The sequence below is a fragment of the Neofelis nebulosa genome, chromosome 5, assembly GCF_028018385.1.
Source record: "Neofelis nebulosa isolate mNeoNeb1 chromosome 5, mNeoNeb1.pri, whole genome shotgun sequence".
In the NCBI taxonomy this organism is placed as follows: Eukaryota; Metazoa; Chordata; class Mammalia; order Carnivora; family Felidae; genus Neofelis; species Neofelis nebulosa.
The window spans coordinates 157,441,867-157,469,824 of record NC_080786.1 but is presented as its reverse complement, the minus strand read 5'-3'; the positions used below and the strand labels follow the sequence as shown (position 1 = coordinate 157,469,824).

The 27,958-nt window shown below is 66.6% G+C and overlaps 1 protein-coding gene across 2 annotated transcripts; it reads right to left on the bottom strand.

Moving 5' to 3' along the window:
* Positions 1-25: 25 nt before the first annotated feature.
* Positions 26-27,938, bottom strand: PFKL (phosphofructokinase, liver type). 2 transcript variants are annotated; one of them, XM_058732178.1, is made up of 22 exons: positions 27,784-27,938; positions 22,435-22,508; positions 19,427-19,504; positions 17,021-17,210; positions 16,149-16,314; positions 15,677-15,721; positions 15,364-15,472; positions 13,288-13,383; positions 12,258-12,350; positions 10,947-11,072; positions 10,483-10,547; positions 9,868-9,931; positions 8,529-8,675; positions 8,204-8,274; positions 7,677-7,764; positions 5,281-5,433; positions 3,668-3,832; positions 3,222-3,283; positions 2,967-3,078; positions 2,291-2,390; positions 2,097-2,202; positions 26-472 (listed from the first exon to the last, which is right to left on the bottom strand). In XM_058732178.1, exons 1-22 carry the CDS (start codon positions 27,866-27,868, stop codon positions 325-327), a joined length of 2,343 nt encoding a protein of 780 aa, XP_058588161.1. In that variant the 5' UTR covers positions 27,869-27,938; the 3' UTR covers positions 26-324. The 2 variants fall into 2 exon arrangements, with proteins under 2 accessions (XP_058588161.1, XP_058588162.1); XM_058732179.1 differs by lacking the exon at positions 27,784-27,938 and adding an exon at positions 26,469-26,599.
* Between the last annotated feature and the right edge of the window lie 20 nt (positions 27,939-27,958).

Here is a 27,958-nt window from a genome sequence, read left to right as displayed (position 1 = left end):
CGAGGGCCTGCTCCCCACAGACTGGTCACCCTCCACAGTCAGGTGACTTTATTTCCAGAAAAGGTGACAAGCTCTCCTCCAGGGTGGCCAGTGCACACAGAAGCAGGGTCACAGCGGGGCCCACAGCAGGACAGTGGTGTCCCCGCACGGAGGCCCCCTCCCCCCCCCCCCCCCGGGGCAGCACTCCCCCCCAGCCGGGCAGCGGAAGAGAGGGGGAAGCCGCGGGGCCGGACCCAGAGGGCTCTAGCCCCTGCCCGCCCACCGCCCGCCCGCAGATTCCAGGGAGGGGGAGAGGGGGCGGGGAGAGGCAGCTGGGGCGCAGCTTCAGAAGCCCTTGTCGATGCTGAGGGTGCGGCGGGTGACGTGCTCCAGCTCCCCGGACACGTAGTCGGCCATGCTGATGCGGTAATGCGCCAGCATTTTCAGCATGAGCCGCAGGTTCAGCCACCACTGCTCCCGCGGCATGCGGTGCCTGGCGGAAGGGTGCGGTCAGCGCTGGGGACACCCGTCCTCGGAGCGCCGGAGGGGTCCGACCCCCTCCTCTGAGCACCCGGACACGCCCTCCTCTGAGCACCTCCGACACCCCCTCCTCTGAGCACCCGGACACGCCCTCCTCTGAGCACCAGAGACCCTCTCCTCTGAGCACCGGACACCCCCTCCTCTGAGCACCCGGACACGCCCTCCTCTGGGCACCGGACATGCCCTCCTCTGAGCACCGGACACCCCCTCCTCTGAGCACCCGGACACGCCCTCCTCGGGGCACCGGACACCCCCTCCTCTGAGCACCCGGACACGCCCTCCTCTGAGCACCCGGACACGCCCTCCTTTGAGCACCCCCAGCACCCCCTCCTCTGGGCACCGGACACCCCCTCCTCTGAGCACCCCCGACACCCCCTCCTCTGAGCACCCAGACACGCCCTCCTCTGGGCACCGGACACCCCCTCCTCTGGGCACCGGAGACCCCCTCCTCTGGGCACCCGGACACGCCCTCCTCTGGGCACCGGACACCCCCTCCCCTGAGCACCGGAGACCCCCTCCCCTGAGCACCGGACACCCCCTCCTCTGAGCACCGGAGACCCTCTCCTCTGGGCACCGGACACCCCCTCCTCTGGGCACCGGACACCCCCTCCTCTGAGCACCGGAGACCCCCTCCCCTGAGCACCGGACACACCCTCCTCTGAGCACTCCCGACACCCCCCTCCTCTGAGCACTCCCGACACCCCCTCCTCTGGGCACCGGACACCCCCTCCTCTGAGCACCGGAGACCCCCTCCTCTGAGCACCCCCGACACCCCCTCCTCTGAGCACTCCCGACACCCCCCTCCTCTGAGCACTCCCAACACCCCCTCCTCTGAGCACCAGAGACCCTCTCCTCTAAGCACCAGATACCCCCTCCTCTGAGCACCGGACACCCCCTCCTCTGAGCACCCGGACACGCCCTCCTCTGAGCACCCCCAGCACCCCCTCCTCTGAGCACCGGACACCCCCTCCTCTGAGCACCGGACACCCCCTCCTCTGAGCACCGGAGACCCTCTCCTCTAAGCACCAGATACCCCCTCCTCTGGGTACCGGAAATCCCCTCCTCTGAGCACCCCCGACACCCCCTGCTCTGAGCACCCCCAACACCCCCCTCCTCTGAGCACCCCAACACCCCCTCCTCTGGGTACCCCCAACACCCCCTCCTCTGAGCATCCCAACACCCCCTCCTCTGAGTACCCCCAACACCCCCTCCTCTGAGCACCGGACACCCCTTCCTCTGGGTACCCCGACACGCCCTCCTCTGAGCACCAGACACCCCATCTTCTGAGAACCCGGGCACCCCATCCTCTGAGCACCGGGAGACCGCCTGGAGTGGAGCCTGGCAGCAGTATCTGGGGTGTCCGTCTCTGGGGGCTCAGCACAGGCTGGCTGGGGGAGCGAGGGGGATGTCCGCAGCCGGACCAGCCCACTGACCCCACCCTATGGGAGGAGCCCCGGCCTGGGCTCAGGCCTGGGTGTCATCACCGCTCTGGCCCTGGGCGGGCAGACGGGGCAGCCCTGTGGGGTCAGGGCCCGAGCGTGCCTGGGCAGGCCACCCCTCTCTTCGGAGGCACTCACTCAAAGTCGGTGTCCTTCTTGAGCTCGGTGACAGGGCTGAAGGCCACCGCCTTCTTCTGCAGGCCGATCACGCAGGCTGAGTCGGGGGCGTTGGCGAACACCCGCCCTGTGGACACAGGCCGCCATGAACCCTGGGTCCGGGCAGAGGGCGAGGTCAGGCCCGGGGCCACCACCCCTTCCTGCCACATACGCACCATTACGGTAGACGGCCCGCAGCTTCTCCGACATCCAGAGCATGGCCTTCACCCCAAGCTTCGTACCGTAGTTCCGGTCAAAGGGGGTCGGAGCTCCGCCCTGGAAACGCAGTGGGTGAGGGCGCCTCCATCGCGCCAGAGACGGGGGGGGGGGGGCTCTGGCAGGAACCCAGCAGAATGGCCCCACCGTGACCGCAGGAGAGCCCTCCCGCTCCTGACACCCCATCCCGTCCAAGCTCCCTGCATCTCTGTCTGCGGCGCCCCAGCCCCTTTGTCTACCCCAGTCCAGCCTAAGGGCCATCTCCAGAGGCCGGGCGGTGGGCTGACTGCCCGTCCTGTCGGGCGGCCTCTGTGGGCTTCCTGCAGGGCCACCAGGCTTCCTGCAGGGCCACCAGGAGGCCACAAAGGAGGGGACCGGGCAGGGCGGAGGTGGCCACAGGGGTCCCAGCCCTGCCCTGTCCTGGTGGTGAGGACTCAGGCAGACAGGAGCCTCACCCCCCACCCCTCACCCGCACGGAGGGGTGACGGGCAGGTAAGCGCGGGCATGAGGGGGAAGGGTCGGGTGCCCCACGAGGTCGTGCACAGGGAAGGGTCCCCATCCTGCCATATCCTCCCGGGGCCCCTCAGCTCGGGTCAGATGGAGGCAGAGGCCAGAACCAGGCCCCCGGGCCCCTACCTGCTGCAGGTGGCCCAGGACGTTGGTCCTGCAGTCAAAGACGCCCTTCCCCTCGGAGGAGTACAGGTTATACAGAAACTCCGTGGTGTAGTGTTCATGGCACTTCTCGTTTCTGGAGAGAGGGCCGGGGCCGGCTCGGGTCTCGTCCAGACGCTGAGCCCCCCCGCCCCCCGGGCCCGGCCACAGACCAGTGCTGGGGGAGGGGCCGGCACCCCTCAGCAGCCCCAAGCCACCCTCCGGGTCCGGCAGCCTCACCGAAGCACGAGGCCCCTCTGGATGTGTGTCTTCATCTTCTCGGTCATGTGTTCCACGTTGGCCTGTGGGCGTGGGGGGTACACGGGGTGAGCCCGGAGCGAGAACGGCAGCCGCACAGCACCCACCCACAGCCTCAAGGCTGTCTGGGAAGGAATAGCCCAGGCTAACCGCAGGGCCACTGTGACCCAGGGGTCATGGGGACGCACGCAGGTCGGCTGACGTTGGCGGGGCCCTGGGTGATGGGGCTGGGCCGTGAGGCCGGGTGGGTGGCTGGGGCCAGGAGGCCACGGCAGCGACAACACGGACGCTGGGTGGAGGTCTGCACGGGGTCGGGGAGGAGGCGCTGGGGAGCCCCCAGCCTGGCTCGTGTGTGCCTCAGGAGGGGACCCCCGCTCAGCCCCGCTGGGACGTCTGTGGCAGGAGAAGGGCTCGGGGCCTCGGCTCACTTTTAAGTCTTGGATGTTGAAAGGGTCCTCGAAGACGTAGGCGGCGTCGGCCCCCACGGCGATGCCCGTCACGGTGGCCAGGTAGCCGCAGTAGCCCCCCATGGTCTCCACGATGAACACACGGCGCTTGGTCCCCGAGGCCGACTGCTTGATGCGGTCACAGCTCTGGGGGCCAGAGGTGGTCAGGGACTTCCCCGTGGGCCACAGGGAGCCACTGCCCCTCAGGGACCCGGGTCTCCCCCCAGAGTTGCCTAGGGTGTCACAGCCCACACCGCATGCTTTCCACAGGGCCTTCAGAACCAGGTCCTCAACCGGGGCAACTGTTCGCCCGGGGGACAACGGGGGTGTCTCCGGCACCTAGCGTGTGAAGGCCAGGGATGGGGCCGGGAGGCTCTGACGTGGGGCCAGGGAAACACTGGGCCTCAATCCTCTCATTTGTACATGGAGCGATGCTCCAGCCACTGTAGGGTCATTGTAACAAGGGACAAGGCGACACGTGAAGGTACACATCCTGCAGATGCCAGTGATGATGCGACACAGGATGATTCTAACCCAAATGTTCAGAGTTTGAGAAAAAATTATAACATTAAACAAAGAATTGAGAAGGGACCAACAAGACCAGTGGGTTAGTGGGATCTGAACCATGAGGCTAAACCCCAAGTAAGGGACAACCAGCAAAGTGGAGGAAACGGCTCCAATGTTTGCCAAAGGATCGGTGTCCTACATATATAAAGAGCACTGACAAATACAAAAGAAAACTCACCGGGAGGAAAATGGACAAAATACAGAAAAAGGTAATTTTCCATAAAACCCATAAATGGGCAATAAATATAGAAACAAAAGTTCAACTTCATCAAAAATCAAGGTACAAAGGAAAACAATACAATTCTTCCTGTCGTAGAGGCAAAAAAACCAGGACGATGTTTGGTGCTGGTGAGGGGCAGAGGCACAGAAGTTTCAGAGGAGCCATGGGTGGGCGGCCCTATATAGCTGCCAGGATGGCAGGGGTGGGGTGAATTTGAAGAAAACCCCTGCAAGACCACAGGTCCGGGTCAGCAGATCAGGATGGGGGCGGGGGAGGTCTGTAGTCTTTTGTTTGCTTTATTCTTATTTTCTCCTTTCTCCTTTCTCTAGCGTGACGCAGAAGCTGCTTGGGTTCAGTCCCCGGGGCCCCCCGAACACAGAAGTGCTGGACCCTGGGGGAAAGCGGGGCTCCTGTGGGGCCACGGATGGCGTGGGAGAGGTCTAGAGGTGGAGAGAGCCGTGAGGAGGCCCCCATGGAACACCAAATGGGGCCAGCCCTGCTCTAGTGACAGCACATTCTCCCGAGCGCCCACCCTCCCACGTCCCAGCCATGGGGCTGGGCTCCCCCGAGTCCACGTGTGGCCGCTCACTGGACAGAACCGTGGCCCGATGTCCACACGTGCATTAGCTCAGCTGAGTCAGCTCTGGCCCTGACAGCCACCGTCCCCACACCGCAGTGACCCCAGAGCCAAGTCCTGCGTGCCACCCATGAGGCCTCGAGGGACAGCCCACCTGGGAGCTCGCCACCGTGCCACTCGCCACTTTCTCCCTGGGACGCACCCCCGCGTCCAGCCTGGCACCCTACCTACCTCCATGGCGGCGTTGACGGCGGTGTCCGATCCCAGGCTGAAGTCGGTGCCCGGTACGTTGTTGCTGATGGTGGCCGGGATGACGCACATGACAATGCAGAGCTCCTCGTAGCGCCCACGCGCCTCCACCAGCTGCAACACCCCCTCGTAGGCCTGCGGGCGCATAAGGCGGCGCTGGACGGCGGAGGCGGGCTCCCGGCCCGGGGCTGCTTCGGCCCTGCTCCCCAGCTGACGCGCTATGTGCCTGGGGCTGGGTGCCGGGACCCCTGCAACCACCCCGGGGCCGCGACCCGGCGGACCCCAACCAGGGGCTCCGCAGCCCGTCAGCCAGGGAAGCAGGGCGCCAAGGAGAACAGGAAGGAGACTCGCCCACCCTGCTGGGACCACCATCGACACCGTGCGGGCTGCAGGGGGCCTGGGGCACCTCAGGAAAAGGGCAAGAATGGGCATTTGTCACTGGGGCTGGCCAAGCACCATGTCACACCAACGATGGCCTACCATGCACAGCACGACGACTGCGAGCTGCCACAGGGACCCCACCACCTAGGAATCCCACCTCCCAGTGGCTGCACCTCCCAGGGACCCCGCCTCCCAGTTGCTCTCCTCCCAGGGAACACAGCTCCCAGGGACCCCACCTCCCAGGGGCCCCGCCTCCCAGGGACCAAGCCTCCCAGTGGCCCCGCCTCCCAAAGACCACGCCTCCGACTGGCCCCTCCTCCCAGGGACTGCACCTCCCAGGGGTCCCACCTCCCATGGCCCCGCCTCCCAGTGGTCCCACCTCCATGGACCCGCCTCCCAGGGACCCCGCCTCCTTGGGACCCCGCCTCCCAGTGGCCCCGCCTCCCAGTGGCCCCACCTCCCAGGGACACCACCTCCCAAGGGCCCAAACTCCCAAGGGCCCAACCTTCCAAGGGACCCCGCCTCACAGGGACCCCACCTCCCAGGGACCCTACCTCCAGGTGGCCGCACCTACCATGGATCCTGCCTCCCAGTGGCCCCTCCAGCCTGCCAGTGGCACCGCCTCCCAGGGACCCCGCCTCCCAGTGGCCCCTCCTCCCTGGGACCCTGACCCCCAGGGACACCACTCCCAGGGACCCCGCCTCCCAGGGACCCTACCTCCAGGTGGCCGCACCTACCATGGATCCCGCCTCCCAGTGGCACCGCCTCCCAGGGACCCCGCCTCCCAGTGGCCCCTCCTCCCAGGGACCAGCCTGCCAGTGGCCCCGCCTGCCTGCGGCCCCGCCTCCCAGGGACCCCGCCTCCCTGGGACCCTGACCCCCAGGGACACCACTCCCAGGGACCCCGCCTCCCAGGGACCCAGCCTCCCTGGGACACCACCTCCCAGGGACACCACCTCCCAGTGGCCCCACCTCCCAGGGACCCCCGCCTCCCAGGGACCCCGCCTCCCTAGACCCCGCTTCCCTGGGATCCCACCTCCTAAGAATCCCACCTCCCAGGGACCACACTTCCCAGGGGCCACACCACCCAGTGGCCCCACCTCCCAGTGGCCCCACCTCCCACGGACCCCACCTGCCTGGGACCCCACCTCCCAGGGACCCCACTTCCCTGGACCCCACCTCCCAGTGGGCCCACCTCCAAGGGACCCCACCCCACCTCCCAGGGGCCCCACTTCCCAGGGGCCCCACCTCCCTGGGACCCCACCTCCCTGGGACCCCACTTTCCAGGGACCCCACCTCCCTGGGACCCCACCTCCCAGGGACCCCACCTCCCTGGGACCCCACTTCCCTGGGACCCCACCTCACAGGCGGGGCACAGGCCAGAGCAGAGTGGGGATGGACCAGGAGGCCACAGGGTTTCTTGCCCTGGGGCTGCCCACCCCCACCAGGAGCTGCTGCTCAGAAGGTCAGAGCTGCCCCCCACCCTGCTTCTCCCCTCCCTCTCCCCCTCCCCCTCTCCAGCACCGATTTAAACTCTGTGAAGCCCTTGGGGCGCCTGGGTGGCGCAGTCGGTTAAGCGTCCGACTTCAGCCAGGTCACGATCTCGCGGTCCGTGAGTTCGAGCCCCGCGTCAGGCTCTGTGCTGATGGCTCAGAGCCCGGAGCCTGCTTCCGATTCTGTGTCTCCCTCTCTCTCTGCCCCTCCCCCGTTCATGCTATGTCTCTCTGTCCCAAAAATAAATAAAAAACGTTGAAAAAAAAAATTTTTTTTTTTAAAATAAATAAAAAAAAATAAACTCTGTGAAGCCCACAGGAGAAGGTAAAAACCTTCCCAGAGCCAAACACCACACCGAACCCCATGGCCCCATCGGTCGGCTGACCCGTGTGACTCCCCAGCCAGGAGCAAGGGGTTTCCAGAAGGGCCACCCCAGCGGCCCCAGGCAGAGAAGACCTTCTCCAGGGTCCTTGCCCCAACCTGGTCCCCTGCAGTGGCCCGCACCTCAAAGCCGCCAATGACCAGCAGGGCCTGGATGTTGTAGGTACGGATGTTTTCCACTACGTTCTGCATGTAGCTCTTGGGCAGCGTCCTGCAGTGGACAGAAGTCAGATAAACGTGGCCCAGAGCGCCTGGACAGAAGGACACGCTCCCACACCGCACCTGGTCGAGACGCGAGGGGGGGCGGTGGGGGGTAGCCAGCCCTAGATGTGCTGCTGTGATTCTCGTTCAGCGCCCAGGCGTCAGTGGGGCCCACGGCGGGACAGGGGAGGGGGAGCTGCCCACCAGCTGCCTGACAAGATGCTTTCTGCGGGCGGGGGGCCACCTGGGCCACTCTCCTGTGCACAGGTGGTCTCAGGAGGGGGTGCAGCCCACCGCGGGCCGGCCGCCAGCCAGAAGCGAGGACCTAGTCCAGGCCACGGGGCTGGTTTCCCCCGGCAACGTCCACTCCTCCTGAACCTGCCTCTGGATCCCCCGCCCCCCGCTGCCCACGGTGGCCAGGGAGCCGGGCCCGTCAGCCAGCAGCTCACCTCTTGGTCCCCAGCATGGAGCCGCCACGGCCCAGCCAGCCGGCCACATCGTGCCAACTCACTTCCTGTACCTGCAGTGGGGAGGTGCAGCTGTAGGGGGCCGGGCCAGGCGCTGACCATCACTGCAGGTCAGAGCAGAGCCCCAGGCCCCTCTCCCGAGGGCCTCTCATCCGCTTTCTTCAGGGACCTGCCCCGGGGCATTGCCTGAGACTTCTACCGTGAGCCCCCCCCCCCCCCCGGTCCTTGTTACAAGCTGGGGGTGGGTTATAAACACACCGGCACACGCGCGGAACCACTGTGTGGTTGCCGTCACAGCCGCACCTACCTGACCCTTGGCCAGGCCTTCAAAGCCATCGTGCACGACATACACCGTGTGGCCCTGGGAGATGCCAGACCGCACCGCCGAGCGCACAGCCGCATTCATGCCGGCCGCCGGGGCGCCCACGTTCAGGATGGCCAGGGAGAAGTTGGTCTTCAGACAAGAGGAAGGAGACAGCAGTGTGAGCACGGGGCTGGGTGGGAGCCAGCCGGCCCAGACGCAAGTCAGCGAGGGGGCGGCCCCCGGAAAAGGGGCCAGGCTCCCCTGCCCGCCTGCACACCGTCCAGCGAGTGGACTCCGCTGGGAAGGGCACACATCTGTCCCACAAGTTCCTGGCAGAGACCCAAATGAGCCACAGCGCAGGCCCGCCCGGCTCATCAGCTCAAGTCCTCTGGTCGCTCTCGGCCAAGTGCAGCTCGTGGGGGGCAGCGCGCGGGTCCGGGCCAGAGCCAGCGCCTGTCCCGAAGCCTCCAGCAATCACCCCACACCCTGGGCTCAGAGCAGCCAGCGCCCCAAGATCTTGGCGAGCGGCACGGATGCATAGCGGAGGGGGCCACATTCATCAAGTGCAAAGAAGCGGGTGATGCTATTTCAGTACCAGAGCTGCGGGAGGTAACCAAAACATCACCCCGACCTAGAATCAGCCTAAGAAATTACCAACGGACTATTCCACGGTTTTCCAGACCGTGTCCCCAGAACCCGGTGCGTGTGGCACATACAGCCCACCTTGCTACAGGCAGCCTCGTGGCCAGCGCTCCGTGGTCACATGTGGCTCTGGTGGGTCCCGGTCACACAGCCCTGTGGCCCCAGATGTGGTCACGCCAGCGGTTTCAGGAGGGGACATGGAGACAGCTGTGCTGTACTGGGGGTACGGCCTGTCCCTGACCAGCCCCTGGGACAGATGGGGGCCAGGGCCCCGCTGGCTGGGACGGTCCCAGCGGGACCCTTTCCTCGTCCCCGGGTTTCAGAAACAAGTCCCGTTATCATTCTTATTTTGAAGAAAGCCCATTTCGTGAGGTTTTGGGCTGTTTTATAACATTTCGTAAGCACTAGCTCCCCTCTGTCCTGACCTAAGCCTATAGGCCTGACTTAATTTCCTCCAGCTGTTTGATACGTGACCGGCCAAGGTCACCTCCAGGCCCAGACGCCGGCTGTCTGGGACCCGCTGGTCAGGCAGAGGCCAAGCCTCTCAGCTCATGGCTCTGACCCAGACAGGAGGGAGGGTCCACAGGGCCAGCTCAGAGCTTCCTGCTCCCGGGGCAGACCCCGGCTCTGCGGGCGGGCGGACCCAGGGGCAGGCTCCAGAGGTGACAGTGACGAGGGCCCTGCGGCTCACCCCCCTCACCTTCTCTGTGGAGACCTTCTGGTGTGCGAGCAGCTTGTAAATGTTCCAGTTGTTCTCAAAGCTCCTGGAAGGGAAGCCGGTCATGCCTCATGCAGCCTACAGCCCACAGCCACACAGCTCAGCACAGCCCGTGGCCCCACCACGCGGCCACAAAGAAGCTGGACGCCGGCGTGGCTCACCACCCCACTCTGGTGGCTACGAAAAGCCCCGAAGAGCACAGCCCCCACGCCCCTCTTAGCAAAGCGACAGCCCCGCATCCGGCCTGTGCAGGGGGGTGGGGAGGGGGTGCTGCGGGTCCAGCCCTCCCGGCCGCTGCAGGTTGACCCCCACCGTTTCCTTCTGTGGACGCCACTCTGGGTTCCCGCCCCAGCCGCCCCTCTCCCCTCCACCCTGCGTGGCAGCTCCCGTCCACCTCGCAGGCCGCCCGCTTCCCCCGTCACAGGGACCCTGAGCCTCCGTCCTGCTGCCCCACTCCTACGCTTGGCCACACACACTCGGAAGGAAGGGTCTCTGCCAGGGCGTGCGCCCTGAGGGCCAGGGGCACAGCCACGTGGGCGTCGGCCGAGGGCCTGTGGAACAGACTGTGCTCGGCGCCGGGCCCCGGGAGCCCCTCACCTGCCACGGAGCTGGATGGCCTCGTCGAACCTCTTCTCATCCATGGCCTTCTGGACCTCCTTTGTCTTCACCAAAAGAGAGGTACAGGCTGGAGGAGGCCCGGGGCACGCTCACGGCCGCCGCCCGACTCCAGGAGCTCAGTGAGCTCCAGCCGCCCCCACACCTCTCGTGGGGCCCAGCTTGAGGACACGCTCACGCCTCCCTCCCCTCCCTGGAGGGCCGTAGGCCCCCGATACCCCGAAATGCGACAGGAGGTGGCATGTGACAGGGGAGCAGCGGGACAGGGTGGGGACATGAGGTGGGGACGGGGCCTGTGCCCTGACAGGGCCTGGAGGGACGGGTGGTCCCGGCCAGCCGGAAAGGGAGCGGGTGAGCAGAGCAGGGGGGCAAAGCCCCCCCCCCGGAGGCATCTCTGCAGGGAGCGCCCCCACCCCGGCCGGCCCGAGGCGGGGCTGGGCACTCACCACCTGCACACACTCCATGAGGGGCAGCCGCACGGACTGGTTCCCCGACAGGCTGACCACGCAGGCCTGCGTGTCGGGAGTGGCCTCCAGAAGCGCCATCACCGCCTCCATGCCCATCTTGCTGCTCTGAGCAGGGAGAGGGGCGGGCGGGGCTCAGGGAGGGGCGGCCCACCCCCGAGCCACGTGCACCCACACACAGGCCGGTCCAAGCTTCTGGAGCAGGTGATCCCAGAAATGACTTCATGTGACCACCGTCCACAACAGCTCCTCCGGGGTCTCGGACAGCCCCGCTAAGACACCACAGTCGCTCAGCCTGACGGCGACGGGTGGGAGGCGGGACGGGCTTCCAGCACTCTTTGCTCTAACAAGGCTGCTGGCTTGGGCTCCAGGTCACGGCTCCTGTGTCCCCGCCCCACACCTCAGCATGCGTGAGAAGGAGGGCCGGTGGGCTGGGCTGGCCAAGACATTCAGGACCTGCTCTCCTCTGTCTCTGACCCGGGCGCCTTGTGTCTTCCACCAGCTTCTACGAAACTGGCAGGCCACGCTGTTCTCGTAAGCAGGGGACACCTAGACCCGTCCCCTCACATCTCTGCCCCCCAGGTTTGCGAGGAGGACAGTGCTCCGTCCCGCCGTCCTGGGGCCCTCAGGAGGCTCTCCCAAGTGCTGAAGCCTCGTGCAGGCTGCAAAAAGTGCCCAGCCAGGCGGGCAAGGCCCCTGTCCGGGCTCACTGTCCCTGCTTCTCTGTGTGGCACTAGGGGGACAGCACACGGGGTCTCCTGGGTAAGGCAGGTGCAGGCCCCAGGCGCAGGGTAACCAGCCCTCGTGTGTGGACACTTTACCACCCGTGGGGACTTTTCGGGCCCCAGACCCTGTCTCCATCTGGTGGCACAGGATTCCCACTTTGCAGAGGACGAGGTGGGACCCAGCAGTGATCAGGGCGGTGACGGCACTCAGGCCACAGGCCAGGTCTCTGCCTCCCCGGGGCCTCCCCCAAGTCATAAGAGCTGTCATACTGGCACTGTGGGCCACACTCAGAACCACCAGACTTCAGACCCTAGAAGGGCGGAGCCGGGGTCCTGCCCTCCACGCACCGCCCCCTTTTCCGGGGGCCAAAGCCATCACGGGGAGGCCCGGGAGCCCAGGTTGCTGAGGTGAGGGGCGGGGACACAGGTCCCCAGCCCTCCGTTTCCCCCCCCCACAGAAACGGAGAGGCCCTGTCTCCATTTCATCTGTGAGACCAGTGGCAGTGAGGAAATGCCCGCCGCACTCACCCACTCGTGCACGCCCGGGACAGAGCAGCACCCCACCTACCAGGATGCGGTCAAACGCCGAAGGGGTCCCTCCCCTCTGCACGTGGCCCAGCACAGTCACACGGGTGTCGAAGCCCAGCCTCTGGACCACCAGCTGCTCATTGGGACAGAGTCGGGGACGGGGGGCGGGAGGGGGGGGGCGGTCCTTGGGTTCAGCGCCCACCCTCACTGCCCTGCCACCCCACGGGCCCCTAACCCTGGTCCTCGCCCCTCCCGATCTCAGGGATACCAGGGTGTCAGCCCCCCAGGGCCCCGTGAGCTGGCTCAGGATTCGTGCCCACGGGGCATGTGTGCGTGTGCACGTGGAGCTCCCGTGGGGCGGGGGGGCATTTCTCTGCATGTGTGGACGTGTAGTGGTGTCCCTACAGCCCCGGTCCTGTTGCTGGCACCATCCTGGTCCTCAGCCCCCCGGGTCAGGCTCCCCCAGGCCCTGAGTCTGTGCAGACACACAGGTGGGCTGGCTCCTGACCGGGGACACGCGGACAGGGTGGCAGCCAAGAAAGGGAGGAGAGGCTCCCAGGGGCTGTGCCCTGTCAGGACGGGGGCCCGGGGCCCGGGGGGTGGACCGTGGCAGGTGGGTGGAGGTCACAGGGAAGAAGTGCTCCCCGCAGTCTGTCATTCGGCCGTGAGCCCTGCACAGGGTGGGGGTCACCGTTCCCCCGAGGGGTCACCGGCAGGGGCAGGGCCCCATCGTTGGGATGGCACTGGGGGCCTGGACTCGGCCTCTGGGATGGGGAACGGGCCTGGCCCTGCAGGGAACGTGTTCTGAATGGAGACTGGGAGCCAGGGGCAGACGGCTCGTGACAGATGTGGGGCCCCACCTCAGCCTCGGGGCCAGGCCTTCTCGGGGGGCCCCTGGCACACCTACCCCACATCTGGCTATCACCGGGAATGAAGAAGCTCCCTCCAGGAGCCTGCTGTCTATGGGGTGCTGGGGGCGGGCCCCAGCAAGAGCACTTGGCACTGGAGATAAAGGGGTGCCCATCCCACCGAGGCCCCACCCACCCCATGTGACCCCCCGCCAAACTCACGTCCTTCACGTAACGGGACGAGATGGGCTTCCCGTTACGGTCAATGGCGCCCTCCGCGATGATGATGATGTTCAGTCGGGACCCTCTGCTCCGAGTCTAGGTCAGAGATGCCCCAGGGCTCAACGGCCCTCCTGCAGACATCTACCCGGGACACCTGCCGTCTGCGAGTCTCCCTGGGGTCCACACCAAGGGGCCCACAATCCACATGAGAAGAGGGGAGGCGTGGACTGAGATGTGCCGACGGGGACCCTGCCCCCCCTGCCGCCCCGGGGGTGGGGGAGGCGCTGGAGGAGGGCTCTCTGCCCGCACACCTGGCAGGTGGGGGCAGCAGGGGAGGACGGGGGGCCCTGGGGCTGGGAACCAGGCAGACGGTACAAGGAGGTCTGCTGCACATGCTCCCAGGAAACACCTGCAGCCCCCTCAGGACTCGGGAGCCAGGAGCTGGGACGGGGCCAGAGGGACCCTGAACTTAGGTCCGCGAGCCAATCAATCCTCAGTCATATGGCCTGACACACTGAGGCAGGCCTCCGGGCCTCCGTTTTCTTCGCCCTAGAATGTAGTGGCCTCACAGCGCTGGCCACCACCCAGGCCTCCCTGGACACCCAGCACTGCTGGCGTGAGACCCCCTCCCCAGGCTGTGGAGGGGCCAATGGGGCACCGAGGGGACCCACAGCATCCTGCACCAGCCCTTGGTGGGATTAATCATCACAAATCCAAAGCTCTCTGGGGAGAACACTTCTCAATCATTTCTTTCTTCGAAAGCATACAAAATATTCACTCTGGCCGACAAGCCGTGTCTGCCCCACAGCATCCAAAGAGCCTCAGAGAAGACAGGGCCTGAGCCGCTCCTGTGGGGTCCAGGGCCGTGGGAGGGACAAGCGGGAGCGGAGGGCTGCCTGGAGGGGGTGATGCTGGTACAGGTGAGGTGAGGGAGCCAGAGGCAGGGCCGCAGGTGGAACAGAAGAGGCAGGGAGGTGGGTAAAAAAGGGGTAGCACCCGCACCTCACAGAGGGCGTCTGAGGCTCAGGGAAGCCTAGGGAGGGCCCGAGGGCCTCACACAGCAGGAAAGAACTGACCCTGAGGGCAGGCACCTCAGGAAAGGCCCAGCCCCAAAGTCGCAGCGAGTGAGCCAAGGCCGAGGTCAGCCAGAGACCATGCTACAGAGCCTCGCTCCACGTGGTCAAAGCCACGAGGCCCCGGACTCTACCCAAGGACAACATGGGCCCCCGGCCGGCCCCACCCGCTGGGCTCCGCGTGGCCCTGCCCTCGGCTTCACCAGCCCTGGGCAGAGATGCAAGGCCCAGGGGCTGGAGGCAACACCACAGTGGATGAGACTGTTGCCACCCTCACCGTCACACGGGGACGGGGACACTCGAGAGCCAGCCCCGGGCCCACCCGTCAGGCTGACCTCCCGGGGCTCCTGAACTGAAGAAAGGGCCAAGCCCCTGGGCTGCCTTGTGCTCGCCCCGAGGTCGCAGTCCTGGCCTGAACGTGAACTTCGGCGCACAACCGCGAGGCCCCCTGCCTCAAATCCAGACCGCAGCCCCTTGATCTGAAGGCCCCCCCAACTCCCAGCATAGTCCCCCCACCTCAGGGTCCTCCTGTCGTCCACAGAGCCCTGAGCTGAGGGGCCAGCCCGTGCCGGCTGGGGCATCTTGGGGGTCCCCAGGGCAGACTCCATCCGGGGGGGCCCGAACCGTATCCAAACACCCTGCTCTTCCCCCAGACAAAGCCTCAGCCCCCACTGCCTCCCCATCCTGCCTCCACGGCCCATTTGGGGCCTCGTCTGCTGGGGTCACTGCCCGGTGTCCCATCCACCCATCGTCATGAGGCCACTTCCCTCGGCTCAGGCTCAGCGGCCACAGCCCCCGGAGGCCGGCACGACCGTGTCCCACGCCTGCCCCCTCCCCATGTCAGCACCGACCAAGGAGCCGAGCCCAGGCCCGCCCAGGCCCGCGTCCTGAGCGCCCTCCCCTGCTTCCTCTGCCCAAGGCCACGCTCCTGGGGGACACCCATCTCTCTGCGTCCCAGCGGCTCGCGGCAGGAACCTCCAGGAGAACCCCCCCACACACTCACCTCCCCAAGTCTCTCACACATGAAGTTCTCCCAGCCGTCCTCGGGGGGCGCCTCGGGGATGAACAGCCAGTCAGCCCCCGAGGCCAGGGCGGACACCAGGGCCAGGTACCTGGGCGAGCAGGACGCTTAGGGGCTCCAGCGGGCGGCGGGGTGTCGCTGTGAGCTGTGATGGGACTCCCCACACCCGAGCCCCCAGTCCCTTGGCACCAAGTCAGCACCTACACCGTTCGGGCCCCGCGGAGGCGCCGCAGCCCTAGGCCTGCTCCCCAGGAGCCCCTCCCCGCCCTCCCGCCCGGCAGGGCGGTCCCCTTACCCACAGTGCCGCCCCATCACCTCCAGCACAAAGGTCCTCTGGTGGCTGTGGACACGGAACAGGGGGACGCGTCAGTGCCGCCCCCGGACCAGCTGCACGAGCGGGCACAGCCCAGCAGAAGCAGCCCGGGCACAGGGGCAGTGCCACGCCGCTCACGGCCCCCGCCCTGCCAGGGAAACGCCCTGGTGACATAGCAGATGTAGGACAGACGGCCCTTCCCACGCCCCGGGCAGCCGAGACCCTGCAGTGCGGGCCACCCGTGCCTCGGTTTTCACTGATCTGCTCCTGGGGCCGAAGGCCACGCGCCCTGCCTGGGCCCGGGGGTCCCCGCCGGCAGCCTGAAGGCCCCTCGGGGACGCACAGTTGCTCCGGGGCCGGCGGGCGGCCTAGTGGAGACCGGGTGCACAGCTGGGGTCCCGTGGCTGGGAGACGGGACCGTGGCTCGCTGGCGGAGGAAGGGGGGCTCGCTCACCTCTGGGCGGTGGTGGTAATGGCGTCGATGACCTCCATGATGCGGTGCAGGGCCGAGTCCGTGCCGATGGTCATGTCGGTGCCGCAGAAGTCGTTGTCGATGGAGCCCACCAGCCCCACGATGTTCAGGTGTGAGTAGGTCTGCGCCGTGCTCTCCGAGATCTTGCCTGCACGAGGAGCCAGCCCTGAGGCCCCGCCGGCCTGACCCTGTTCCCTTGGCCCCCTGTCGCCCACCCCCAGCCCCCTAGCAGCGTGGCCCCCCGCCGGTCCCAGGCTCAGAGGCCCCCTGTACCGCACCGGGTCCCCAGGTCCTGCCGCAGGGGTGGGGGAGGCGCGGGGCGGCTGAACCGCAGACGCTGAGGCCACGAGGCCTCCCAGAGAGCCTTGGAGGGGGCACCCCTCATCGCCAGGTCCCCACTAGGGCCACCGAACTGAACTCCAAGAGGTCACTTTCCGACTGGCAACCTTGGGACTCTGTCTTTCGTTACCAACGCTTAGTTCTTCTGTCCCCGCGAACGGTGACCAGGTCTGTAACCCACGCCCGGGAATCAGTGACAGACAGGGCGTGTCCACACAGCCGAGGATGTCACCCTGGAACCGTCGTCCCCACCAGGAGCACAAACGCTGCCCGGGGGTCCCCGACGCTGCGCTCCCAGAGGCCCTGGGCTCGATCACTGACCTCCTCACTCCCGGCCGAGCCCAGCCCGAGGCTCCCGGAGACGGCCGGGGTTGCCCTGACCTGGGGCCGGGCTGGGCCCCCTCCTCCCGGCCAGCGGCCAGCGGCCAGGCGCGTCTCACCTGCCCGTCCCCACTGCCCTGCAGCGGTGGCACAGGGGTGCTGGGGCCGCCGTGCCCCCCCCGGCCCCGACCCACCTGCTGCCACCAGCTCCTCCAGCAGGCTGCCCCACTCGCGGCGGAAGATGTTGGCGCCCGTCAGGCTGCCGTCCCCGCCGATGACGCACAGGTTGGTGATGCCACGCTGGACCAGGTTGTAGGCCGCCGCCAGGCGCCCCTCCCGCGTGGTGAAGGCCTGGCAGCGGGCACTGCCGATGACGGTGCCGCCCTGTGGGGACGAGAGGGAGCCTGGGGGCGCCGCGGGGGCACCGCGGGGGCAGGGAGGGACGGGCAGACCCCGCACAACTCGGAGAAGGCCAGGGACTTCTCTGGAAGTCTGGGCACGCGTCCCCACCTCCCTGTGCCTTTCTCCTGGTATTTGCGACGAGGAGAAGGATCTCCCCGTGTCAGGAAGTGAGGAGGCTCGGAAATCGATGACACGCGTGTGCACGCACGTACACATGAGCGTGAGCACACAAGTACACGTGTGCACACGGGCGGGCTCGATGCGGGGAGCTCCCCGAGCCCCAGGGGGACCTGCCTTCAGTCCCGGGCTCCCCCGGCACACGGCCCTCACAGGCTCCGGCCAGACTCCTGAGTCAGTGGGCTGGTGCAGGGGCACCACCCTGGAGGCAGAGAGCGAATCCTCCCCGTGTGCCCCCAACAGCACCTCGGGGCGGGAAAGGAAGATGGCGGGAGCTTCCCTGGGGCCCTCCTGAAAATGCCCAGCATTCCTCCCGGGAGCCCCTCCTGCCCCCTGTCTCCCTCCTGCCTTCTCTGCCCCCTCCTGCCCCCTTATGACTCTCTGTCTCCCTCCTGCCCCCTCTTGCCTCTCTCCTGCCCCCTCTTGCCTCCTTCCTGCCCCCTCTGTCTCCCTCCTGCCCTCTCTGTCCCCTCCTGCCCCCTCTGTCTCCCTCCTCCGCCTCTGCCCCCTCTTGCCTCCCTCCTGCCCCCTCCTGCCCCCTCTGTCTCCCTCCTGCCCTCTCTGCCCCCTCCTGCCCCTCTGTCTCCCTCCTGCCTTCTCTGCCCCCTCCTGCCCCCTTATGACCCTCTGTCTCCCTCCTGCCCCCTCCTACCCCGTCTCCTTCCTGCCTGTCTCCCTCCTACTCCATCTCCCCCCCACCCCGTCTCCCTCCTGCCCCCTCTGTCTCCCTCCTGCTTTCTCTGCCCCCTCCTGCCCCCTTGTGACCCTCTGTCTCCCCCCTGCCCCCTCTTGCCTCCTTCCTGCCCCCTCTGTCTCCCTCCTGCCCTCTCTGTCCCCTCCTGCCTCCTCTGTCTCCCTCCTGCCCCCTCTGTCTCCCTCCTCCCCCCGCCACCCCGTCTCCCTCTTCCCCTTCTGCCCCCTCTGTCTCCCTCCTCTGCCCCTGCCCCCTCTGTCTCCCTCCTCTGCCCCTGCCCCCTCTTGCCTCCCTCCTGCCCCCTCTGTCTCCCTCCTGCCCCTCCTGCCTCCATGTTCTGGGCTCCCTACTCCTCCCCAAACACCAGCTCTTTCCAGTTCCCTCCACCTGCCGACCTTTGGGCAAGCCTCACAGCCCAGTTTAGTACTCGGCCCAAAGCGCCCTCCCCAGGGCTGCTCACTCAGAGCAGAGAGGCCACAACCACCCTCAGACACAGGGTTAGAGAAGAGCAAATGGCCAGATCAGGGTCTGAGGCCTGAGGGACGCCTCCCTAGACCCCTGGGGTGGAGGACAGGGGAGTGGACAGGCTGCAGCCCCACTCCAGGATGGGGGGGGGGGGGCAGCGGGCGGGTCTAATGATGCCCGAGAAGGAAGCTCATCCCCACCCCAGTAGACTGAACGGAACGGGGACAGCAAACTGGACTTATCCCTCAGGTGCCCGGGGGGGCAAGGTCCACAGGTAACGCCTGCCCTGGGCAGGAGGGGTGGGCAGCACTGGTGGGGTGGCCATGCCTGGGCACCGGGGTCCAGCCCTGGCCCCCCACCACTCCCGCTGACCCATTCGGGGCTCATGATGATAACTGGCCACTTGAATACACAGGGCGTCAGCTGGCAGCCTGGGAGAAACAGGTGACAAGGATGCACACAACCCAGCTCTGGGGGCAAAGACCACCCCTCCCAGGAGCCCCTGGCCCCGGCAAGGTGGGGAAGGACAGCAGCAGCCTGCCTGCCGCCTCAGTCACCGGGAAGCTCAGGACCATGACCATGGGGAAAACCAGGTGGAGGCCGGGAGAGGCCGTCCAGAGGCCACGGCACACCTCTCCCGAAGAGTCCTGCCCCCCTACCCACCCTGCGCTGAAAGCTCCATCATCTCCTGTCGCAGAGGCCACCGTGTCCCCATGACCCCGGAGCAGCCGATGACCTGGTCAGTCTGGAGCCTAGCCGCCCGAGGCGCAAGGCGTGCGTGTGTGTGTTTCCATGTGCGTGCACACACGTGTCTACACATGTGCCCCCGGGCAGGAAGGGGCCGTCCCACTGCGGGCCTTACCAGCTGGATGATGTTGGACACGCTGAGCCAGTTGGCCTGCTTAATGTTCTCGCCTCCTTCCACGAGGCCCTCGTAGCCCTGAAACCAGAGAGGGATGGGGCGAGACAGGCACCCCACAGCACCGTCGGCTGCGGGCAGGGACTGGGGTGTTCTGCCCAAACCCCGTCTGGTTGGAAGTGGGCCCACGGGTCCTGCCCCCCGAGGTCCCCCCGCCAAGCCCCGGGCCCTGGGTGATGAAGCGGGGTGGCCAGCAGCCAGCGGTCACGGGCTGTTGGCTGGAGAAACCCAGGTGCCCAGCTGGTCCTTCCAGAACACCCTCTGCAGGGCTCGCGAGCCTATTTATCAGAGAGTTTACACAGGGCGGAGGCTGGTGCCAGAGCCGGCCGCCTGCTGAGTTCTGGAGCCACGCACACCAGGTCACCCAGACCGGCAACATAACGAGCCCAGTGCCCAGCGGCCCTCTGCCCGGGACCCTCGTCGCAGAGGAAGCCGCAATCCTGCCTCCTAAAGGGATTGATTGGATGGGGTGGGGGGGGGGGGGGGGGACAGCCAGAGTGTCTGCTCTTGAGTCTGGCTCCTCCCCCTCAGCCCGGTGTCTGCACGGGTCCCTGTCATCATGCGGTCCCATAGGGCTGCGATCCGTCCGCTGCTGACGGGCATGTGGGAGGTCTCCAGTTTGAGGCTTAGAGACGAGGCTGCTGAGAACACACATGCCCAAGGGGGATGCCCATGGTCTCCTGGTGCGTGAGCAGCGGACCGCATGGCCACACATGCTCGTGGTCCCCTCCCCGCCCACCAGCAACTCGGCCGGGACTTCTGGGCCAGTCTCCATCCCGGGGGCTGCGCGTCAGTCCCTGCAGGTGGTTCTGGCTTGACTTCGCTGATGGCCCTGTGCTGCTTCCCTGGGACACAAGCCACCTGCCTCCTGGACGGCCCTGGGAGGAGGCCTGTTCCAGCATCTTGCCTGTTCTGCCATCAGGGGGCCCACCTGTCTTAACTGGAGGTCTCCATACTGTCTGGACGTAAGGCACGTGCACTTATAAACAACGAAAAGACTCAGCCCCACTGCGCTGACAGGAACAGGGCCACCGCCTCCCTGCAGCCCTCCCAGCTCCTCCAGTGAAGCCGTGAGTGAGCCACTGTCCTGCCTGGGGCCAGAGCCCAGTGTGGCTCTGGATATCTGCCCTGCCCCCTCTGCTTCGTCTCCTCCAGCCAGTTCACCCTGTTTCATCACCCGGGGCTGCAGGGTCTTGGGCAGCGGGGCTCTGGGGCAGACAGGGCAAATGGTCCCATTCCTGGGGGTGGAGGTGGGGAGCAGGTACCCCCCTGCCAGGAGCCAGAACCAGAAGAAGGTCCTTGGGGCCACAGAGGGACCGAGGCCCCCAGTCTGAGGGACCACGAAGCTACTTTCTCTCATTTAGGCCAGGCCAGGACCTTTACCCCTCCCTGCCTCCCCGACTCCCTCCAGAATTTTCTGCCACTAGGACACAAGCCAGCCCCTCCCCACAACCCGTGCAGAAAAAGGCAGGAAAATGACCTGAAAACCTGCAGCAGACGCTGCCCAGAGCAAGCAGCTACAAACAGGAAGATCTCAGTCTGCAAAAGCCCAGGACTGGGCACTGAGCCCAAGCAGAGTGCCGGTCTGGCCCCTGCCCCACTGTGCGCCCAGCATCCCCGGGAACCCCGAGACAGCCGGTCCCCTCAGCTGAAATCAAAGTCTGACTGACACAACTGTCCTTTCCTAGCCTCGGAATCTTCTAGAATGTCTTTGCATGCTCCTATGCACTTCGTATCACCCCGCCCCCCAAGCCTTCTCCCTCTCCAGCCCCATGTGCGGGCCCAGCCCTCTGGCAGCAAATCTGTGAGGTCTGGTGTTGGTTCCTGGGCCAGTAAAAGCAATCCCTCTTCCTGAGCCCTCATGGTGTCACGACTGTGTGACAAGTGCTCTCACTCATGATGTCACAGCAGTTGTGCCCTGACATCCCCACCTAACAGAAGAAACGGAGATCACGGAGATGAAGGACACACCTGTCATGCGCACACAAGCCCAGGGAGGAGGGGCCGGGACCTCCCTGTCTGGAGGCTGCTTGTCCATGGAACGAGGCCACTCCCTTGAGAATCCCACCCTGTCCCCCAGAACATTCTAGACCATTAGCAGGGCGTGGGCCCCACCTGTGGGGCTCCTGAGACTTGAGACCTGGGGCTTTGCAGGAGCCCAGCCACCCAAGCCTGGTCCGAGGGTCCAGAGCCCCATGGGAGGGGGCTGCCTAACCGCTCACTCATTCACTGCCTCCGACATCCCTGCACCACCCAGCGCAGGACGTGGACCGGCCTACCCTGGGGCAGGGGTGAAGGGGCCGCAGAGCCAGCCCGCAGTGGGAGGGAAGATGGGGGTCGCTACAGTTTGCTACAGTCCTAGTCAAAAGTGAAAACAAAGTAACACAACACAGGCAACACAGTGCAAGGGATTCAACATGTGTGGGTGTGGGGGCACCAGGCTGGAGGGAAGGGTCACCCCAAACCTGAAATAGGTGGGGGGGGGGGGCAAGGGGCCTCCATTCTGCAGAACAAAATGGAGCGAGGATGCTCTTGCCCTGTGATACTCTGTTACCCGGTGATACTCTGTTGCCCAGCTGTTATTACTAGGTAATTCACACACACGGTGTGCCCAGTGCTGCTAAGGGTACAGGAGGGCTGAGTGGATGGAGGAAGCGGCCAGAAGGACAACTGGTGGGGTTGAGGCCCCAAACCCCTGAGGGCCACAGCTTCCTACCCTCTCACATGTCAAGGGCCACGGTCCCCCCCACAAGCACCCAGGGTGGGCTCCTTACCCGCTCCCCAGAGCCAGGGCCCAGCCCCTCCCCGCCTGTCACGTCCTAACCAGCCCCCACGTCAGCATCCCTGCTCTCTAAATCACGACCAGTGGCCAGGTGGCCCAGTCCCTCCCTACCGTGCACGGCCCCCTTTAGTGGCGGTGTGGGGGCCAGAGACCCTGCACGGCGCCTCACCTCGTAGATAAGGAAGACTTTGGCTCCCACGTAGATGCCCATGCGCGTCACAGCTCTGACAGCCGCGTTCATACCTGCAAGGGGGTCGGGGCGACACCCATCAGTGGAAGTACAGACACGTCAGGACCCGGGGCCTTCCTCCCCTGCACCTCACAGGGCACCGAGCCAGGAGTTCGAGGTCCAGCCCCGGGGAGCCCGGTCAGGCACAAGGTGAGCCGCAGCAGGAGCATTCGGAAGTGAGACGCTGCCAGGGTGCGACGAGGAAAACCAGCGCCAGGCCTGATTCAGCCCGAGCCAGAGACCAGGTGTGTGCGAACGTTCCAGACCCTTTACGGCCTCATCCGCTCCCCCGTTCCCCGTGCGGCCCCTGCAGCTCAGCAGAGCGACCCCTGCCCCCTGCCCGCCTCCTAGACCCACAGGCCAGGCCCTGCCCTTGGGGGAGGACAACGAGGTGGGTGCTTGGCCCAAGATGAAAAGCAGGGGCCGTGAGACACAGGGCGGCACCTTCCAAACCCATCTCTCCCCCTCTGCTGCAGACCCCCCCAGCCCATGGCACTGGGGGCAGCTCAGGGAGCCAACCAAGGACAGCGCCCACTGGCCCAAGGCCACAAGCTCCCTGCCCCCCCACCCCCGGGGGAGGGCTGTGAGCCAGGGAGAGGACGGTGCCCCCAGGGCGGCCTCTACCAGGGGACCCAGCAGCCTCAGGCAGTGCAGCTAAGTGGGCCCCAGCACCCGCCCTCCAGCCCACACGTGCAAACAGAAGCCACCAGACTCCAGCAGGAACCCCTCTTCCCCGTCGCCCAGCCACCACCCCCCATGTCCTGGCAGCTGCCTGGGGGCAGGAGAAGGGGCAGCAGGAGGGAAATGCTCCATGCCCAGAGGAATCTCAGCCCCCTTCCTCACGGCTGGTTCTGAGACTGACACCCACAGAGGGCAGAGGGGTCTGCCTGAGGTCCCCTCCACGGGGGTCGCGGGCCCCCACCATGACCTTGGGCCCCAGCATACAGTGGTGCTTATGAGATGCAGTGCAGCTGTTGGGGGCGGCCCTGTGGGGGCTGCACAGTGGTCCCCCCGCTGCTCTCTGACGGTGGGACGGGGCCTGGCCCAGGGAGCAAGTGTCCCAGTGGCCACATGGTCACAGCGGCAGCCACGGAGGCTGGCAAAGGCCGCAAGGACCCTGCCCAGTGGCCCCAGAGCCACGCCCCCTGGGTCCCATCTTCTGACACTGGGTCTGGGGGCCAGATCACGGAGGTGCCCCAGGCTGGTCTCCCCCAAAGGACCACCCCCCTGCTCATCCCGCCTTCCTCCCTGGCAGTCCCCGCCTGGAACACGCACACACATCCCGTGCTGTCCCACGCTCACGGAGCCTTTTCCCTGGAGGAAGACTGGGTGCGTCCAAGCCACCCGAGCTCCCCTCTCTGGCCCCTGAGCTGGTGGAGGCAGGCAGGGCCTATGTGCTCAGTGTCTCGCAGGGGCTCCACAGCATCTGGGGTCCCTCACAGTGTGTGGGCTCCTCGTGGTGACCCCAAAGTGACATCTCTGGCCCTTTACCCTGGTTACACAAGCCTCACCGGGTGTGCGGCCTGGAAGGCAGTGGGGAGACAGCAGGCCCCAGACACCCCAGCTGCACGGTGGCCCTCAGGAGGAGCCAGTGTAGGCTCACGGCACGGGGCTCCCCGGAAAGCAGGTGTGCCCGCCACTCTCTCCATTCTACAGACGGGAAGCCAAGGTCTCAAAGGGAGGCTAGGGGACCTGGGGAGCCCCAGCGGGGGAGGCCAGCAGCAGGATGTACCCCGGACACCTCCTCAGTCACAGCGAGCGGAGGGTCCTGCTGCCCGATGTCCACGGCCAGGGGGTCCAAGTGCAGGGGCACCCAGATGTCGGGGGCAGAGCACAGAGGCCAGCCGGGGCCCGAGCCGGCCACGCTCACAGCTTTCACGCTTGACTTCAGTGAGAGAACCCTATCTCTAAAGGAATCACAAATGTCCCATGAACCCCCAAAGGGAGGGAAGTGGAGTGCCAGAGAACAAAACCAGGGCAGGGGCCCAGAGGGCACCGCGCACCCGACAGCTGGGGTGCCCTCGATGAGACACCAGCACAGCGCCCTCCCCCCACGTCCCCACCCCAGCCCCGGGCCCCCAGCCAGACACCTGGCTCACTGGCCCTGGATGGCCCAGGCTTTCTACTCCCTGGTACCTTGGGGCGAGGCCAGCTGGGGCCCACTGCAGGCTCAAGGTCCAAGCCCCACCTCTGACACAGGAGGTGAGGACAGAGGGCACAGGTGGGGACCGGGGGGTGGGAGGGCACAGGCTGGGGACCCAGGCCCACCGTCCAGCTGGAGGTCTCTCTGGGTGCCCCCGGCTGTGTGTGCCACTGGACGGGCCAGCCCCGCGGTCACGATCGTCTCACAGCCTGCCCGGCGGGCCCGCCTGGAGCCCCGGACAGCAAAGGGCCTCCGGGGCTATGCTAACACGTTCAGCCTTTCAGACACGGTTCTGTCTCAGCGAGACTCAGAGCAGGTCTGTGCTGTCCCCACGGAGGCCGGCCTGAGGGCGGGTTGCTCCTGCCCTGGACAACTCCCTGTGCTGCGTCTTAAAAGGGCCTTTTAATTGTCCTTTAATCCGCTTTTCTTTCTCAAAATAAACCCAGCCCTAAGCCGGGGGGGGGGGGGGGGGGTGAGGGGGTTCAGAAGAGCAGGAGGCTGCCACCTCCCGGATGCTAAATCCCCCTCCCAGACCCCCACCCTGGCCCACCCCTGGGACCCCCCCACCCACCCCCCTGCTGCCAGAGGGACTGCTGTGAAGTCCATGCATCTGCTCATCACGTGACTTTTTTCAGCAGCTCCCAGAAAAATAAAACGTGTGAGAAAGTGGTGGCCATGCAGTGACACTGGGCTCAGACAAGCAACTTTAATTGTGGGTTCACTTGTAGCCGAGCCGGCTGGGACGCCGAGAGGGGGAGGGGAGCGAGCGGGTCCTCGCCTACAGAGACAGGACATCCCGGGCCACACCGATCACCGGGAACAGGCCGGTCCTGCGTGTTTCTGGGGGGCAGGAAGGGCCCCGCTCACCCCAGGGGAGACCGACGGTGGGGGCGGTAGGCAGACCGTGCCATTTTATAGCCTTCTAGTCACTTCTGCACAAAGTGCTCCTGTGTCCTTGAACAACTGGCTGACAGGAAGGGTGAGGCTGCCCCCCCCCTTCTGTTTACAGAAGGGGAAACCAAGGCCCCGGGGAAGTGCTCGGGTCACGGCCCAACCATGACCAGGTCTGGCCCTCCGCTCCATGAGGGTGTCTGGTTTTCACACCTTCCAACAAATGCAGACTTTGGCATCCGGGGGGAAGTGCACCTCACGGTTCCCGCTCTGCACGGCGGCTGTCTGCCCGGCACCCACACGGGAGGGCACATGTGGTGCCCTCAGGTCTCCGTGAGGTCAACCTTTATTTGGAAGGCAATGGGAACCCTTACACCGAGAACCTGCCCTCTGGAGCGACATGGTCAGGGCAGCCCTGGCAAGAGAGCGGGCTGGCCCAGGGCGGGCACCCACTGCCCAGTTTCGGGCCTTACGGGACAGAAAGGCTCCACTCTCCCCGGAATAACAGCTGGCCCCTGCACCTTCCTTCCAGCGTCGGCCCTGAGCCCTAAACCGGAAGTCTGTGGAACCTAGGTCCCCCACCTACACGTCACAGAGAGCAGACAGGAGAGACGCAGAGGCCGCCCAGGTCTGGGGAAGTGAGGACGCTGGCAGGGAGAGGGTCGAGGCAAGGTGGCCACGGTCAGCACGCAGGTGCATGGACAGCCACCCTGCAGCGGCGTCCAGGAAGCACGGCCCAGATGGGCCGAGGCACCAGGGCCGGGCTGGCCGAGTGGAGACCCGCAGCTCAGACAGGCTCTGCTCTCACCCGCTCCGCCTGTCAGGCGGGCAGCACCCTTGCTCTCTGACCCCTCAGCCGCCCCCACCCATCCCCCAGCCTCTGTTCAGTCTGTGCCGAGAGAGGGCAGGCCCTGCCGTCCACAGGGCTTTGCACCTGTACCTAAATGCGTGCCGTTTCACCTTCTCAACCCCTCAGGGGCTGCCGTTCCATCATGGAAGAAGGGAGTCAGGGATCCAGCCCTCCTGGGATGTGTCTGGCCTTTCCCGTGGTCTGATCTCACGGGTGATGCTTCTGCAAGGCCTCCCTCCACTCCACGGCTGCTCACCTCAGCCCCTGGGCCATGCCCTCAGGAGCTGACAGGCCCGGCCAACGGGCACCAAGTGCTCTGGCCACGAGGGGCTGTGGACGTGCAGCAGGGCACGCTGCCCGCTGACCACACCAGGCCCAGAGGGCTCAGCACACACTGGAGACAGCAGCTGACTCTGCCCTCCTGGGCTTGGGAAAGCCTCCTCCTCCTCCCTCTTCCCTGCTTCCGGATGGGGAATGGGGCGTCAGGGGAGGAGAGGGGTGTGTCTGCACTCCGTCATCTGGAGGGAGGCAGACCTGGTCCCACCGCACAGCAGTCCTGGGTTCCTCCTGGGACTCAGGACAGGTGCCTCACCGGCCCTCCCAGCCCAGAGGCCCACCGCGCAGCACCGAGGACAAGAGCAGGCTTCGGGGATAGACAGCAGCCCAGCTCTGCCAGGCCTGGGCTGTAGGCCCCCCCCCCCCCGCCCGGGGTGGGGGGATGGGGGGGAGGGCAGGCCACCAGAAGGCTGCGTGGGCTTCCCCTGCACAAAGCAGGTGAGAACAGCTCTAGAAAACTTCCCAAGCTCCAGCCAGCACATCTCCGATCCTGCCCTCTTCCCCACCCAGGCCTCCAAATAGAAGGGCTGTTCTGGGTGTCCGCCACTCCCAGCGCTGCCAACCCAGGACGGGGGCGGGGACGGGGGAGGGGGTGCGGCGGCAGAGCTGTCCCGAAGGCCGGGGAGGCAGCGGTTCGGGGGCAGCACGAAGGCCCCAGGTATCGGAACCAGGAAGGGCGAGGCTCTCCGCGCCTGCGGGAGGGGGGGAGGGGGCTGTCCAGCTCCAAGTGACCTCGGCTCGGCGACCTCCGGGAAACGGGTCCGGACACGTGCTGCCCGGAAGGGACGCGGGGAGCGCGCGTCCCGGGGCGGCCGCGCAGACACACCCCCGGCGGCGGGGGGCGGGGCGCAGAGGCCGTGGCCGGAGGCACGTCCGCGGGCGGTCAGGGCGGTCGGGGCGCGGCGGGCGGCGAGGGGGCCGGCACCGGGGGCGCGGGCTGCAGCGCGGGGTCGGCGGGCCGCGCGCCCCCGGGTCGCGGCCGAGGGCGACGGGCGTGAGCGGAGGGGCCCGGGGACCGGCGGACGCCCCCCGCCCCCCGCCCGGCGACAGGCCCCGCGCCCGCGCCCACCTTGCGCGTCGCCGCCGCTGGTCAGCACGCCGATGGCCTTGCCGGCCCCGGACATTCGCAGCTTCTCCAGGTCCACGGTGGCCATGGCGGCGCCGACACGGGCCGCGCTCGCTCTCGCCGGGGCCGCGCACTGTCGCCGGGCCCGCCCCGCGCCGCTGTCCCCGCCCCGCGCCAC

What these genes read in the sequence shown, in the direction of transcription:
- PFKL (XM_058732178.1), bottom strand. Translation starts at nt 27,868, where the DNA reads ATGGCCACCGTGGACCTGGAGAAGCTGCGAATGTCCGGGGCCGGCAAG. An exon ending in GTGATGGGGCGGCACTGTGG is followed by an intron (nt 15,473 to 15,676) that starts GTAAGGGGACCG and finishes CTGCTCGCCCAG; the next exon opens with GTACCTGGCCCTGGTGTCCG. An exon ending in TCCTGGGCCACCTGCAGCAG is followed by an intron (nt 2,391 to 2,966) that starts GTAGGGGCCCGG and finishes CTGCGTTTCCAG; the next exon opens with GGCGGAGCTCCGACCCCCTT.